This window comes from Bombina bombina, chromosome 8 (assembly GCF_027579735.1).
Source record: "Bombina bombina isolate aBomBom1 chromosome 8, aBomBom1.pri, whole genome shotgun sequence".
Taxonomy (NCBI): Eukaryota; Metazoa; Chordata; class Amphibia; order Anura; family Bombinatoridae; genus Bombina; species Bombina bombina.
The window spans coordinates 341818634-341837734 of NC_069506.1; the positions used below are offsets into that span (position 1 = coordinate 341818634).

A 19101-nucleotide genomic window follows, 5' to 3' on the forward strand; every position below is an offset into this window, starting at 1 on the left:
TCACTGTTTTAGTGTTAGAAGTTTTCTCTGCATGTGCACGTGAAGCATAGCTGGATATTGTCACTGCATCCACATTTTAAATACTGCAACTGCTTAGATTTCAGTGGGGCTTGTATCCTGTCAGCAAGTGTCAGGGTATTCACTATTACAATCCTGTCCCTTTAATTCTGAATCCTCTTTTCCTATTTAAGGCCCCTCCTCTCTATGCTCCTCGCTTGGTAATTTGAATCAGTTACTTTATGTGACTCCTCTCTGAAGACACCTAGCCCTTTCCTCAATCTGTGGGGATTTCTTACTTGTTGCTTTGAAACTTTGCAGCCTACATTAATCCATCATTTGCTGTGTGCCGGTGTGCCTATTCTATTACTTGCAGTTTCTTAGGAACCAAAGGAGCTGCTTTCAATTCCCTAACTGTTACACCGGGTGGCTGTGACGTCACACCCGGCATCTCAGCGTGTCTGCAGCGCGTGTACCGCGCTGTGTCCTTTCTACAAACAAGCATTCAGGATACCGTAAGGTTTTCATCTGGCTCTGACTTAGCCTTCCAAATAACCATCAGGAATTGGTCTGTATATTTTATTACTCTATTTGGATATCATTATGTCTCTCAAGTAAGCAAACGACCTATGCTCTGTATTCAATGACTGTTACTATCACTACACTGCAGGATTAACTTCAACTGCCTGTTACATTGCCTACTCTGTTTGAACTGCTGCTTGATTAACATCATTTGCTGTGACCACCTTGAACCTAAACTAAGTGACTTATCGTTTGTTACTATCTTATCCTTGCATAATCTATATCTGATAACATAATCCAAAATATCATTCTAACTACCTACTCTATCTATAGATACTCCTCCTATCGGTTGATATACAGGCATCCTGTAACCTGGTTGCGTGACAGCTCCGTTTTCACTCTGTACCCTGCAGTAGTGACCCTCAGTTCAATGAGCAAAACCGGATTCCTATAAGTTAAATCTGTGTGAATCCAAGGTTTGGTGTGAGGCTGAGTGGTCCTACTATAGCGGATACTAGGTACCTAAACTTATTTACCACCTGTTCTACCACATATCTTTACAGAACATAACATATTACCAAGCCCAAAAAAAATAAAAGTACCTCTATCCACTATCATGGAGTTGAATGAGCTTTCCAATAGAGTGGGTTCTCTAGCACAAAGTATGGATAGTATGTTACAGGGTTTAAGAGAGATACAAATTGAGAACCAGAATATTAGAAAATTTATTAATGAGCATATGACAACTAAACCTTCTACTTCTGAGTTTACACCGGAGCCTGTTGTAAGTCCGCCAGAGAAATTCTCTGGGGACAGGTCCATGTTCAGAGACTTTAGAAATTCTTGCACTCTTATGTTCACTTTAAAACCTAGGTCTTATCCTACTGACAGAATTAAAGTTTTGACTGTGATTTCTTTTTTGCGTGGAGAAGCTAAATCTTGGGCCAACACTTTCTATGAGACTGATGATCCCATATTAAATTCTCTTGATTCTTTCTTTTCTGCGATGTCCCTTTTATATGAGGATCATAACAAGCAGAATACTGCTGAAACAGCTTTGAGATCCTTACGCCAAGGGAAAAGGATGGTAGAGGAATACATAACAGACTTTAAAAGATGGGCTCCTGACACTTAATGGAACAACCCAGCTCTGAAAAATCAATTTCGCATGGGCCTCAGTGACTCATTAAAAGATGAACTTGCTAGAGGTATCATTCCAGATGTTCTTGAGGATCTCATGACTTTATGTATTGGTATTGACCGGAGACTCAGGGAAAGGAAATATGAAAAATCCATAACTGACATCACTCCTAAGAAATACACTCCCTATCATATAAATCTTCCTACCCATGCTACCAAGAATGTTGATGATCCCATGGATGTTGCTGTGATTAGAGGCCCTCTAAAGCCTGAAGAGAAAGCCAGACGCAAACTGCTTAATTTGTGCCTCTATTGTGCCGAAAAGGATCATGGCGTAAGGGATTGCCCATCTCTCCTTCGTCAAAAGAAGGGTAAGAGAGTGAGATTTAAGCACAATGTTAATATGGTTAATAATAATTTGCTTCATTTATCAATCCCTCTCTTGTTGCAGTGGGATCAGCAGAAGATAGACGTACAGGCCGTAATTGACTCTGGAGCATCTGGGAATTTCATAGATTTAGTTTTTGTTGATAAGCACAAAATACCACTAATAAAAAAGAGTGTTGCACTAGCCATCCGTTTGGTTGATGGATCATTTTTTAGTTCTGGTCCTATTTCACACCATACAGTTCCACTTAAGGTTACTTCAGACTCAGGGCATACTGAGTTAATATCTTTTGATGTTTTACCAAGTTCTGTCTACCCTATGATACTCGGTATTCAGTGGTTGTCTATGCATAACCCCACTATTTCTTGGACAGACTCTACTGTAGTTTTTGATTCTCAGTACTGCAAGCAATTCTGCACTGATTCTCATACACTTTGTCATATTAATGTAGAGACATTACCAGATTGCTACAAAGAATATGCTGATGTTTTTGATAAGGTTGAGGCAGCCACACTTCCACCACATAGGAAGTATGACTGCCCTATTGATCTCATTCCTAACTGCACCATTCCATATGGTCATATATATCCTTTGTCCCAACCTGAACTAGCACACCTTAAGGAATATCTAGACGAAAACTTGAAAAAAGGGTTTATACGTCCATCCACTTCCTCTGCAGGTGCTGCTATGTTTTTTGTGAAAAATAAAGATGGCAGTTTACGCCCCATTATAGATTACAGACAACTGAATAAATGTACTAAGAAAAACAGATATCCCCTGCCTCTCATTCCTGAACTAATTGAGCGCCTTCAGGGTGCCACCATCTACACCAAGCTCGATCTTAGGGGTGCATACAATTTAATCAGGATGAGAGCAGGGGATGAGTGGTTAACGGCTTTCCGTACACGATACGGACTTTACGAATACACAGTAATGCCGTTTGGGCTTTGCAACGCCCCAGCCACTTTCCAGTGCTTCATAAATGATGTTTTTCACGACCTTCTGGATGTATGTATTGTTATCTATCTAGATGACATTCTTGTCTATTCAGACACTTTTGAAAATCATTTAAAACATGTAAAATTAGTTCTATCTCGTTTAAGACAACATCATCTCTACGCTAAACTAGAGAAATGTATATTTAATACTAACTCTATTTCATTTCTGGGTTACTGTATCTCTCCTACTGGGATTACTATGGAGACCAGTAAAGTAGAAGCTATACTCAAATGGCCAGTACCCTCATGTAAAAAAGATGTCCAGAGGTTTCTTGGTTTTGCGAATTTTTATAGAAAATTCATTAAAGATTTCTCACATATTGTTAAACCATTAACAACTTTAACTAAGAAACATATCAGGTTTTCATGGGATAGTAAAGCTCAGGACTCTTTCACTACCCTCAAGAATAAATTTACTTCAGCCCCTATTTTGCAATTCCCAGATCCCAGTTGTCATTTTACGCTTGAGGTTGATGCTTCTGAATTTGCAATAGGGGCTGTTCTATCCCAGAGGGCCTCTCAAGAAAAGCCATTACATCCTGTTGCATTCTACTCTCGTGTCATGAGCTCAGCTGAGATAAACTATGGTATTGGTGATAAGGAATTGCTTGCCATCAAATCCGCATTGGAATTCTGGAGGCATATCTTGGAAGGTACAAAATTTCCAATTACTATTTACACAGACCATCGTAATTTAGAGTATTTAAAGTCAAACAAGACCCTGACTTCTCGTCAAGTCCGCTGGAGCCTTTTCTTTTCACGTTTTGATTATGTGATCACCTATCGTCCAGGTTCTAAGAATCTTAAGGCAGATACCCTCTCTCGTATACCTCCTAAGCCACAAGATCATTTGACACCTGCCTCAGTGATACCTGCGGACAGAATCATTTGTTTAACAAACGATTTCTTGGATACCCTAAAGCTGCAACAGAAGGAGGATTCATTAATAACACACCTCAATTTAAATAAACATTCTGATGAACTGTTCTATCATCATGATCAGCTATATGTACCCAAGGATCTCAGGAATCAACTTTTAGCAGCAGCTCATGATTCCTCTTTAGCAGGTCATCCTGGCGTACATAGGACTCTTCATATCCTCTCAAGGAATTATTGGTGGCCCAAAATGTCTGATACAATCAAGCAATACATCAAAACATGTTTTCTTTGCACTACTAAAAAACATCAACATACACGTCCCTACGGATACCTTCTATCTCTTCCAGTACCTGAAAGACCTTGGGCAGATATTGCCATGGACTTTATTGTTGATCTGCCACCTTCTGCTAACTTCAACACTATCATGGTCATTGTTGATCTTTTTTCTAAAATGGCCCATTTCCTGCCACATAGAGGTCTACCCACAGCTCAAGAAACAGCTACTCTTTTCATAGATCATATTGTCAAATTACATGGTCTACCAAATTCCATTACTAGTGACAGAGGTTCTCAGTTTACCTCTAGATTTTGGGAACATCTTTGTAAATCCCTCAACATCTCTAGGAGGTTAAGTACAGCTTTTCATCCACAAACCAATGGGCAGACTGAGAGAACAAATCAAGCCCTGGAACAGTATCTCCGTTGTTACTGTTCTCTAGAACAAGATAACTGGCATTCTCTCCTTTCCACTGCTGAATTTGCTCATAATAACATGCTCAACTCCTCCACTAAAATGTCTCCATTTTTCCTTAACTACGGTTTTCATCCTTCTTATGACATTCAGACTCCAAAAAATTCTCCTATACCCGTTGTTAATGATAAAATCAATACCTTAGTGAAAGGTTTCGCCACTGTTAAACAACTACTACTCGATGCTCAAAAAGCTCAAAAACATTACTATGATCTACGACGTTCTAAACCTCCTGAATATAAGGTGGGAGATAAAGTTTGGTTAAGCACGAAGAATATAAGATTACAAGTTCCTTCCAAAAAGCTCGCTTCACTTTATTTGGGTCCCTTTGAAATTAAGAATGTTGTTAATGTGAATGCAGTCACTCTTCAATTACCTTCTTCCATGAGAATTCATCCAACATTTCATGTCTCACTCCTTAAACCCTATGCTTCTATCAGGGCTACATCTTCGATGGATACTTCTTTAACTCATGTGACAGATGAGAAGGAGTACGAGATTGATTCTATTCAAGACTCTCGATACTTTCGAAACCACCTTCAGTATTTGGTCAGTTGGAAGGGTTATGGACCTGAAGAAGACTCTTGGGAGCCTGCTACTAATGTTATGGCTCCACGCTTGGTTTCCTTGTTCCATAGGAGGAATCCTCACCGTCCAGGTCCTTGATCCGCTGAGCGGCTCCTTGAGGGGGGTGTCCTGTCAGGGTATTCACTATTACAATCCTGTCCCTTTAATTCTGAATCCTCTTTTCCTATTTAAGGCCCCTCCTCTCTATGCTCCTCGCTTGGTAATTTGAATCAGTTACTTTATGTGACTCCTCTCTGAAGACACCTAGCCCTTTCCTCAATCTGTGGGGATTTCTTACTTGTTGCTTTGAAACTTTGCAGCCTACATTAATCCATCATTTGCTGTGTGCCTATTCTATTACTTGCAGTTTCTTAGGAACCAAAGGAGCTGCTTTCAATTCCCTAACTGTTACACCGGGTGGCTGTGACGTCACACCCGGCATCTCAGCGTGTCTGCAGCGCGTGTACCGCGCTGTGTCCTTTCTACAAACAAGCATTCAGGATACCGTAAGGTTTTCATCTGGCTCTGACTTAGCCTTCCAAATAACCATCAGGAATTGGTCTGTATATTTTATTACTCTATTTGGATATCATTATGTCTCTCAAGTAAGCAAACTACTTAAGCACTGTATTCAATGACTGTTACTATCACTAAAATGCAGGATTAACTTCAACTGCCTGTTACATTGCCTACTCTGTTTGAACTGCTGCTTGATTAACATCATTTGCTGTGACCACCTTGAACCTAAACTAAGTGACTTATCGTTTGTTACTATCTTATCCTTGCATAAACTATATCTGATAACATAATCCAAAATATCATTCTAACTACATATGATATTCCCTGAAGTGCTGAATTCCTAACAAATACATTTTGGCCTAATTACAATATCTCTTTGTACTACATCTGTTTGTATTACATACCATTTCACTTCCTGTCTTCTTTGTATATGTGTCAGCTATATCATTTAATCACTAAGTAATTAGTTGATTAACTACCTACTCTATCTATAGATACTCCTCCTATCTGTTGAAATACAGGCATCCTGTAACCTGGTTGCGTGACAGCTCCGTTTTCACTCTGTACCCTGCAGTAGTGACCCTCAGTTCAATGAGCAAAACCGGATTCCTATAAGTTAAATCTGTGTGAATCCAAGGTTTGGTGTGAGGCTGAGTGGTCCTACTATAGCGGATACTAGGTACCTAAACTTATTTACCACCTGTTCTACCACATATCTTTACAGAACATAACAGCAAGTAACAAATTGAGTCATTACCAGATGGTACAAACACCTTAGGCTCTCAGAGCAAGTGCTGTGTATAAAATGCTGGTGCACGGTGCATACTTAAATACACTTTTGAAACAGCTATAGCTTTTATTAGAAGCATTTTTGCTGATGCATCTATATTACACAATGCTTCTATTGTATTGTATCTATCTGAGTCATGAACGAAGAGTTGTGGGTTTCATGTACCTTAATAATTTGAGATTTTTTTTAAGTTTAAAATCCTCTAAACGCTAACACTTTATATTTGTGATCTTCTTCCAGGGGCTGACATTAGGAATAAGTGAGGTTTGTTCCTAAATAAATGCAGAATGTTACATTAGCTAAATATTTTATTCATCAGATGACCAAATGTAACAAACAGTGGTAAATAAGATGTCCAGGGACAAATTCTTTCCCCTGTTCAAATGTAACGTTGTGGTCGGTCACCCAGTCCTTGCTGATTTGGGGATAGAATGGAGCGATGTCTAATCTATTGCTGCTGCTCACGCACTAACTCCGCTTTAAGTAAGCTTTTTGCGCATGTTGGGTAGCACACGTATTTCAAGTTAAAAGTAAAAGGTTTTCACATGAGCACTAACCCGACGCACACAAAATATTGTGACCGCGTTAACATATTTCCCCTTAGACTTCAATGGAGCGCAAAAAGTGGAAAATAAACTAACACCCTTACTCTCTCGCAAACCTGATCACATTTTCTCAGGTACGCTAACTCAACATGAAATATGAATATTTCACATTCAAATGTTCTTCACATGGCAGAATATTTATTCATCAATACATTATATATATACACACTGTACTTTTACATGTATATTTAATGTTTTTTGTGCAACTTTTTAGTCAAACTTAATAGTTAATCAAAACTATGAAGTCGCGCTATCCTGACGCGCAATAAATTCAATTGCGCTCGAGTGAACACGTTTACTTTCAACTCATAATACTCGTGTAATTAAGCACTTAGGGGCCCATTTATCAAGCTCTGTATGGAGCTTGAAGGGCCGTGTTTCTGGCGAGCCTTCAGACTCGCCAGAAATACCAGTTATGAAGCAGCAGTCTAAAGACCACTGCTCCATAACCTGTCCGTCTGCTCTGAGGAGGCGGACAGAGATCGCATGAAATCAACCCTATCGAGTACGATCGGGTTGTTTGACACCCCCTACTAAATCTGCAGGGGGCGGCGTTGCACCAGCAGTTCACAAGAGCTGCTGGTGCAATGCTGAATGCGGAGAGCGTATTGCTATCCGCATTCAGGGATGTCTGTCAGTCATGATCCGATCATGTCAGACAGACATTTCATAAATAGGCCCCAATATGTTAATATTATTTTATAGTGTAACATGTAACTAAAACCTAAAGCTTCTAAGATCTGAAGACTCTTTATAAGTCCCTAATTGAAACTCGATTTAGGGATTGCTTTATTCTTTTGTCAGGTAATAGACTTTGTGCTTATAACAATACATAATGTCAGGGATAGTGGCAAGAACATTGCTTCAAGGAGAATGGAAATAGGAAAACAACATTTATCTCAAAGCCTCTGAGCTGCAGTGAAATGGTTTCAATAAAAAATATAAAAATCAGGATTTAAAAAAAGTTAGAATGGCTTATATTTATAGGCACGTGTGAGGTTGCTAAGGGGCATATTTATCAAGCTCTGTAACTTGTCAGCCTGCTCTGAGGCTGCGGACAGAAATCAACCGGATTGAATGAGATCGGGTTGATTGACACCCCCTGCTAGCAGCCGCAAATCTGCAGGGGGTGGCATTGCACCAGCAGTTCACAAGATCTGCTGGTGCAATGATAAATGCTGACAGTGTATGCTGTCAGCATTTATCAATGTGCGGTGGACATGATAGGCTACTTTGTATCATGTCAGCTCACACATTGTCAAGCCAATGCCCAGGATTGTTCCTAGGTCTCCTAGGTCTGCTGTCTTGTAACTTCCCCTCTGAGCCACTGGAGGGCTCTGGTTCAGGACTTTTCTTGTGAATCTGTAGTCAGTTCTGGCTTTCTCTCTTGCTCCACCTGCTTCAGGCAGTTTCCTAATCATCCTAGGACTATTTAAGGCTGCTTCACTGTCTCCTCCCTGCCCTGATATTGTGGTTTATCCCTTTGTTTGTGCCTCTGTTCAGCTATCTGTTCTCTGTCATTGGTCTTCCAGGGTCCTGAACCTGGTATTACCTTTGACTATCCTTCTGGTTAACCCCGGTGCATTATGAAAGATAGAACTGTTACTTGGATTCCTTACTTCTAGCTTGAAGCTGGACTTCGCTTTAGAATTCTTTTTTATTACTTTTGCTTGTGTGGTTCCTGGCCTTGGCCTTTCTGTTCTCTCTACTGCCTGTGCCAGTGCACAGACCCTGTTCCAGTGTACGAGCGAGCATTTCTGTGGTCCAAGGCCCCGGTGCGGGCATTCCTCTGGTTGAAGGTACTGGTGTGGGCATTCCTCTGGTCTAATGCCCTGGTGCAGGAAATCCTCCAGTCAAAAAAGCCCCAGTGTGGGCATTCCTTCTGTCCAAGGCCCTCTGCTCCAGTGCTGAACTCTTTGGCCAAGGTGCAGGCACTTCTCCAATCCTGTATCTCCTGCCAAATCCTGTGTACAGCTCCACAGCATTCACATTCTGTGTACAGCTCCACAGCATCCAAGTCCTGTGTACAGCTCCGCAGAGTCCAATTCCTTTGTACAGCTCCACCGAATCCAAGTCCTGTGTCCAGCACCTCAGAATCCAGTTCATGTTCGATAACCGTGTTTTCCTTAGTGTTGCCATTATGCCTGAAAGGGGAATTAGCTCTTTCATTGGCCCTTTTAACTCACAAGGGAAACTTAAAGGGACATTATACACTCATTTTTTCTTTGCATAAATGTTTTGTAGATAATCTATTTATATAGCCCATAAAGGTTTTTTTTTTAAATTAATGTATAGTTTTGCTTATTTTTAAATAACATTGCTCTGATTTTCAGACTCCTAACCAAGCCCCAAAGTTTTATGTGAATACGCTCGACTACCTACTCCAGCTTGCTCCTGTTTGTGTAAAGGGTCTTTTCATATGCAAAAGAAGGGGGAGGGGGGGAGTGTCTTATTTGCCACTTGCAGTGGGCTTTCCAGCTACCTTTTCAACAGAGCCAAACTGACAGCTTCTAAGTAAGTTTTTAAACAGTTTTATACTGGATTTTTATTTCAGTATCTGTGCATCTTATTCTTTATAGTAGTGTCTATTACATGCAGTTATATGAAAATGAGTGTATACTGTCCCTTTAAGCCAGACACCTCTACCACAGAGGTCCAAACCCCAACCCCTGCTCCTCTAAGCGTGACAGGGTCAGATCCAGTGGCAATTCCAGAAACTTTGTTCGGGGGCAGGGTAGGAAGATGTGGAGTCACAGGTATTCTGAGGGCGGAGCCTGGTGGTCTGGGGTATGGTTAGGCAGTTGTGGGGGGAGGTGTGCTGCCTAAAAGAGCAGGAACAAGGAGTAATAATATTTACCTTTTTACCTTCCTACTCAGCCAAATTGGGGTACAACATAGAAGACTGGGCAAAAAACAACCCTTGCTCCCCCCCTAGAACCACCACTGGTTACACCATGATCAAAATTCATTGAGAATTGATTCACTTATATTTCCTGTTTCGTTAGTGGCATTCTTACCATTAACCTCTATATTAAGGAGCTTACTACATAGCTCACGCACCATTAACCTCTATATTAAGGAGCTTACTACATAGCTCACGCACCATGAACCTCTATATTAAGGAGCTTAATACATAGCTCACACATGAAATGTGAGCCTCTAGCAACAAGGAAAGGAAATAATTACAGCCACTTCACAAACAGCTATTAAAGCAACTGATTTAAATGTTTATAATTGCATGTCTGCTTTGATAGGGTTAATTAGTCTCCCTGGAAAGCATTAAAGGTGTCTCACAAGCCACACTTGGGCAGCCTGGGGCATTCTACGCCTCAGCCCAGCCTGATTATATTAAAATAATTCTGCTTCACCTATGAGGAATCTGTGGTTGTGTCTCAATGTATCAAACCTGAGGATGTTGTCTTGGTTTTATTTCTTTTATTTCTCATAAATTGCTTTCACGTTTTGGGTTTTGGGGGTTGTTTTGGTTTTTTTTGAAGATCTCAGAGTGGGCTGTTTTATAGAGAGAGTTTTTATACCTGAATTTGTTTTTCTTCAGTAAGGGGCTTGAGAGGCATTTTCATGATGGTACTTACAATTTTGCAGGAGTATTTTTCAGAGTCACAAAGAGACACAGCACAGTGAAGATGAACCTCATCATAGTCTCCTATAAATTTAAAGACTGTGACATGGAAGCGACAGGTTAGGGAGATCCCATTCTCTTCTATTCCAATTGTGTTGTCTTTAATGTTTGGACACCTAATGGAGATTAACAGAGCTAACTGAAAACAATAGAATTTGTGCGAGAACAACACAAAAGATACTAATCACAATATAAGAAAATAACATTTATAGCATGTTTTCTAATTACAAAATGCATAACATGTAATAATAAACCAGATACTCATATAAGCACATAACCACTAACAAAGACACCCTCAAAATCCATCCCACAAACATTTAACTAATGAGTGCACCCATTAACCACACACCCAGAGACACACATGTTACCATAAGCAAAATATCTTATATGCCACAAACACCCAGAGACACACGTGTTACCATAAGCAAAATATCTTATATGCCACAAACACCCAGAAACACACACGTGTTACCATATGTAAAATATCTAATGCCACAAGCACCCAGAGACACACGTTACCATATGCAAAATATCTAATGCCACAAGCACCCAGAGACACACACGTGTTACCATAAGCAAAATATCTAATGCCACAAACACCCAGAGACACACATGTTACCATAAGCAAAATATCTTATATGCCACAAACACCCAGAGACACACATGTTACCATATGCAAAATATCTAATGCCACAAACACCCAGAGACACACATGTTACCATAAGCAAAATATCTTATATGCCACAAACACCCAGAGACACACATGTTACCATATGCAAAATATCTAATGCCACAAGCACCCAGAGACACACATGTTACCATATGCAAAATATCTAATGCCACAAGCACCCACAGACACACATGTTACCATATGCAAAATATCTAATGCCACAAGCACCCAGAGACACACATGTTACCATATGCAAAATATCTAATGCCACAAACATCCAGAGACACACATGTTACCATATGCAAAATATCTAATGCCACAAACATCCAGAGACACACATGTTACCATATGCAAAATATCAAAGGCCACAAACACCCACAGACACACATGTTACCATATGCAAAATATCTAATGCCACAAACATCCAGAGACACACGTTACCATATGCAAAATATCTAATGCCACAAACACCCACAGACACACAGGTTGCCATATGCAAAATATCTAATGCCACAAACACCCACAGACACACGTTACCATATGCAAAATATCTAATGCCACAAACACCCACAGACACACATGTTACCATATGCAAAATATCTAATGCCACAAGCACCCAGAGACACACATGTTACCATATGCAAAATATCTAATGCCACAAACATCCAGAGACACACATGTTACCATATGCAAAATATCTAATGCCACAAACATCCAGAGACACACATGTTACCATATGCAAAATATCAAAGGCCACAAACACCCACAGACACACATGTTACCATATGCAAAATATCTAATGCCACAAACATCCAGAGACACACGTTACCATATGCAAAATATCTAATGCCACAAACACCCACAGACACACAGGTTGCCATATGCAAAATATCTAATGCCACAAACACCCAGAGACACACATGTTACCATATGCAAAATATCTAATGCCACAAACACCCACAGACACACATGTTACCATATGCAAAATATCTAATGTCACAAACACCCACAGACACGCATGTTACCATATGCAAAGTATCTATGTTTCTATGTTTCTATGTTTCTATGTTTCTATGTTTCTATGTTTCTATGTTTCTATGTTTCTATGTTTCTATCTAATGCCACAAACACCCACAGACACACATGTTACCATATGCAAAATATCTAATTCCACAAACACCCACAGACACACATGTTACCATATGCAAAATATCTAATGCCACAAACACCCACAGACACACATGTTACCATATGCAAAATATCTAATTCCACAAACACCCACAGACACACATGTTACCATATGCAAAATATCTAATGCCACAAACACCCAGAGAAATACATGTTACCATATGCAAAATATCAAAGGCCACAAACACCCACAGACACACATGTTACCATATGCAAAATATCTAATGCCACAAACACCCAGAGAAATACATGTTACCATATGCAAAATATCTAATGCCACAAACACCCACAGACACACATGTTACCATATGCAAAATATCTAATTCCACAAACACCCACAGACACACATGTTACCATATGCAAAATATCTAATGCCACAAACACCCACAGACACACATGTTACCATATGCAAAATATCTAATTCCACAAACACCCACAGACACACATGTTACCATATGCAAAATATCTAATGCCACAAACACCCAGAGAAATACATGTTACCATATGCAAAATATCAAAGGCCACAAACACCCACAGACACACATGTTACCATATGCAAAATATCTAATGCCACAAACACCCAGAGAAATACATGTTACCATATGCAAAATAACTAATGCCACAAACACCCACAGACACACATGTTACCATATGCAAAATATCTAATTCCACAAACACCCACAGACACACATGTTACCATATGCAAAATATCTAATGCCACAAACACCCACAGGCACACATGTTACCATATGCAAAATATCTAATGCCCCAAACACCCAGAGACACACATGTTACCATATGCAAAATATCTAATGCCACAAACACCCAGAGATACACATGTTACAATATGCAAAATATCTAATGCCACAAAAACCCAGAGACACACATGTTACCATATGCAAAATATCTAATGCCACAAACACCCACAGACATACATGTTACCAAATGCAAAATATCAAAGGCCACATACACCCACAGACACACAGGTTACCATATGCAAAATATCTAATGCCACAAACACCCACAGACACACATGTTACCATATGCAAAATATCTAATGCCACGAACACCCACAGACACACATGTTACCATATGCAAAATATCTAATGCCACAAACACCCACAGACACACATGTTACCATATGCAAAATATCTAATGCCACAAACACCCACAGACACACATTTTACCATATGCAAAATATCTAATGCCACAAACACCCAGAGAAATACATGTTACCATATGCAAAATATCTAATGCCACAAACACCCAGAGACACACATGTTACCATATGCAAAATATCTAATGCCACAAACACCCACAGACACACATGTTACCAAATGCAAAATATATAATGCCACAAACACCCACAGACACACGTTACCATATGCAAAATATGTAATGCCACAAACACCCACAGACACACATGTTACCATATGCAACATATCTAATGCCACAAACACCCACAGACACACATGTTACCATATGCAAAATATCTAATGCAATAAACACCCACAGACACATGTTACCATATGCAACCTATCTAATGCCACAAACACCCACAGACACACATGTTACCATATGCAAAATATCTAATGCCACAAACACCCACAGACACACATGTTACCATATGCAAAATATCTAATGCAATAAACACCCACAGACACATGTTACCATATGCAACATATCTAATGCCACAAACACCCACAGACACACAGGTTACCATATGCAAAATATCTAATGCCACAAACACCCAGAGAAATACATGTTACCATATGCAAAATATCTAATGCCACAAACACCCACAGACACACATGTTACCATATGCAAAATATCTAATGCCACAAACACCCACAGACACACATGTTACCATATGCAAAATATCTAATGCCACAAACACCCACAGACACACATGTTACCATATGCAAAATATCTAATGCCACAAACACCCACAGACACACATGTTACCATATGCAAAATACCTAATGTCACAAACACCCAGAGAAATACATGTTACCATATGCAAAATATCAAAGGCCATAAACACCCACAGACACACGTTACCATATGCAAAATATCTAATGCCACAAACACCTACAGACACACATGTTACCATATGCAAAATATCTAATGCCACAAACACCCACAGACACACATGTTACCATATGCAAAATATCTAATGCCCCAAACACCCAGAGACACACATGTTACCATATGCAAAATATCTAATGCCACAAACACCCAGAGATACACATGTTACAATATGCAAAATATCTAATGCCACAAAAACCCAGAGACACACATGTTACCATATGCAAAATATCAAAGGCCACAAACACCCACAGACACACAGGTTACCATATGCAAAATATCTAATGCCACAAACACCCAGAGAAATACATGTTACCATATGCAAAATATCAAAGGCCATAAACACCCACAGACACACATGTTACCATATGCAAAATATCTAATGCCACAAACACCCACAGACACACATGTTACCATATGCAAAATATCTAATGCAATAAACACCCACAGACACACATGTTACCATATGCAAAATATCTAATGCAATAAACACCCACAGACACACATGTTACCATATGCAAAATATCTAATGCCACAAACACCCACAGACACACATGTTACCATATGCAAAATATCTAATGCAACAAACACCCACAGACACACATGTTACCAAATGCAAAATATCTAATGCCACAAACACCCACAGACACACGTTACCATATGCAAAATATCTAATGCCACAAACACCCACAGACACACATGTTACCATATGCAACATATCTAATGCCACAAACACCCACAGACACACATGTTACCATTTTCAAGATATCAAAGGCCACAAACACCCACAGACACACATGTTACCATATGCAAAATATCTAATGCAATAAACACCCACAGACACACATGTTACCATATGCAAAATATCTAATGCCACAAACACCCACAGACACACATGTTACCATATGCAAAATATCTAATGCCCCAAACACCCACAGACACACATGTTACCATATGCAAAATATCTAATGCCACAAACACCCACAGACACACAGGTTACCATATGCAAAATATCTAATGCCACAAACACCCACAGACACACGTTACCATATGCAAAATATCTAATGCCACAAGCACCCAGAGACACACATGTTACCATATGCAAAATATCTAATGCCACAAACACCCAGAGACCCATAAAGTGCATGACTTTTCCTCATGTTCTCCAACACATATGCACAATCACATATCTGATGCATTATTACCACAATTACATTTGCACAAACATAGCAACACCATATATTTCTTCAAATATGTCCCCACTGATACATAGACACACCAGTGATGTATTTAGCTGTTTGTGTTGTACTTGGCACCAGGAAATCTGGTACCCCAAACCCCCCAACCCATATCCAACAGTTTTAGCTTATAGTAGCCAAATTATATTTCCCACATCCAATGATCAGTCAGGGATGCATAAAGGAGGCATGAACATCAACTAGAAAGCTAGGTATAATTGTAAGTAATACAATTAATAAATAAAACATTTGTAAGGTATAGGAGTTGGAAGAAATTATGCCATAAAATTACCAGGCAAAATTAGCTTCCTCCTAAACCCTGCTGCCCTAGGCATATACCCAGTTGGTGTAGCCCAAAGTATGCCCTGCTCAACATGAGCAAAAACATATTCCAACTGATATATTTAAATGGATATTAGACAGTGCTCCTTTAGTAAAAACAAATACGTTAAATCAAAGAAAACATAAAAAAACAGACTGTGTGAAAAAACAGCAAACAACTTACTTGTTTTTTTAGGGGGTTTGTTGTTTTTTTGCAAATTGAGCACTCATTTTTGGAAGTTAGGTTGCATTCAGCCTCTTCCGAGCATGGGCAAATCTGACTCCCTGAATATCTAGTCTATTCACTTAAAGGGACATGAAACCTACATGTTTTCTTTAATGATTCAGACAGGGAATATAATTTTTAAAAAATTTCCAATTTAATTCTATTATCTAATTAGTTTCATTATCTTGGTACCCTTTGTTGAAGAAGCAGCAATGTACTCCTGGGAGCTAGCTGAACCCATCGGGTGATCCAATAACATGAGGTATATCTGTACAGCCACCAGCAGCTCCTTAGTCTACCTAGGTATTTTTTTCAACAAAGGATACCAAGAAAACAACATAAATTATGTAATAGATGTAAATTGGGAAGTTGTTTTAAATCAAGTACCCTGATCTGATTCATGAAAGAAAAACTATGTTTTTGTATATCTCTTTAACAATGATCTGCCTTTAAAAAGCTGCAGCGGAGCCTTTTTGTAGTCAGCTGTTCCCATCGCTTATTAGCAGCACTTTTATTGGTTTGGTGAATAATGCTTCTATACTTGTGTCTTGTTTTAATATAAACGTGCTGTAATGTGCTAAAACATTTTGTTATTGCACTATTGCATATAACTACGGGGTTGATTCTAATCCTTTAGAAAAAGGTATCTTATTTTTAACAAAGGATACCCAGGGAACAAAGTGAATATAATAATAGATGTGAAATTAAAAGTGTCTTAAAATGTCTGGCTCTATCTGAATTATGAGTTTATTTTTGACTTTCCTATTCATTTAACAACGCATTTACAAGGCAGTTTACAGTGTTTTGATAAACCTTTAGAAAACACTTTTTAAAATATTACTGAGAACGCCAAAAAAGGCTTTTGAATGTAACATTGGTTTCGTACATGGGCAAAATACGATATCACCCTCATCATATAAGATGACATTATGAAGCAATGTCACCAAACAGATGCAAAGGCTACCTTCTCAATCACTTGAAGTAATAATCACTTTTACACTAATAGAAATTAGCCAACTCCAAAACCAACAAACACACATGCCCAGTATACCCATAATGCCCTGTTCAAGTCCCTTAGAGAGACAAACATATCTCTGGCTTTGATGCACCACAGGTTAATTGTTTATGTCATCTATTAGCATTACTACACACTATTAAAGGGGATTATATAAATATAAATTAAAGGCCCTTCAATTTGTGATGTAATCGCTAAGCCCCCAAAATTATCTTTTCATTCTTTGTTAATCATTTGGTTTTTAGATTAGAAATTAAAGAGATTAAAAATGAAGATAATGAGTTTGTGTTATATGCGGGAGGTAACAATCCCAAAAATTCAGCATTTTTGGATTGTGATTGGTGGAAAAACACAATAATGGGAATAATGGCTGATTTCTTTCTTTCCGGATATGGAGAGTCCATGACGTCATTCAGTTACTAGTGGGAATATCACTCCTGGCCAGCAGAGGAGGCAAAGAGCACCACAGCAAAGCTGTTAATTGTCACTCCCCTACCCATAATCCCAGTCATTCGACCGAAGAGCAATGGAAAAAGAATAACACAAAGGTGTAGAGGTGCCTGAGGTTTAGTACAAAATAACAGTCTTAATAAAGGGTGAGGTCGTGGATTCTCCATATCTGGAAATAAATAAAAAAATTTAGGTAAGCATAAATTTAGTTTTCTTTCCTAAGATATGGACAGTCAACAACGTCATTCAATTATTAGTGGGAACCAATACCCAAGCTAGAAGACACAGAATGAACATGGAGGGAGAACAAGACAGGCAGACCTAAACAGAAGGCACCACCTCCTGAAGAACCTTTCTCCTCAGCCGAGGCAAAAGTATAAAATTTGGGAAATTTGGAAAAAGTATGCTGGGAGGACCCAGTGGCGTAGCGTGGGTTGTCAGCGCCCAGGGCAAGGCAAGTATTGCGCCCCCCCTAACCCATTAGCACTGACGGAGTCTCTTCCACCAGTACAGAAGGGAATGGGATTGGTAAATTTGCTTTGAATCTAGGAGCCTGCAGCTCTCCAGAGCTGGGCAAATATATATAATATTACATTTTAAGATTTATACTAGTTTTACACATGGGGGAAAGCCCCCCTTAACCCCCATCTGGTGGCGATGCCCTGATCTGTGAAACTTCATGGTACAAATACTGCAGACCACAGGGTGCACCCATCCCCACATTGTAGCACCCCATATTGTATATGTGGTGCAATAGGTTTTTGGTAAGTCGTTAAAAAGAGGAAAAGGGGACACACAGGTTGGCAGCTGTTACATAAGGTTGTCCCTGCTGGGCAGACTGTCTTTTGGGTGCCAATGACATATAAAAGTGGGGTATATATTCTACCTTAATAAATATAACAATTGTAAGTAATCAATATAAAAGGGACATGGGACAGACAACCCAGCATTACATACATATATGGGGGGAGGGTGTATGGTGTTTAGGGGGTGCTGTTAAATTTATTTACCAACACAAATTATAGTTATTTTTTTTTACTTTAAATGCAGTAAGGGTGGGTTTAATGTATATAAAAAAGGCAATGAGCACCCACACCCTAAAAATCGGT

The 19101-nt window shown here is 39.3% G+C and overlaps 1 protein-coding gene across 1 annotated transcript in view; it reads right to left on the reverse strand.

Moving 5' to 3' along the window:
• TECTA (tectorin alpha) overlaps positions 1–19101 on the reverse strand; it is a 465600-nt gene that overhangs the window by 36822 nt on the left and 409677 nt on the right. Inside the window, exon 20 of the mRNA XM_053691581.1 lies at positions 10750–10912. Coding sequence (XP_053547556.1) covers positions 10750–10912 — 163 coding nt within the window. The remainder of the gene's footprint in view (positions 1–10749; positions 10913–19101) is intronic.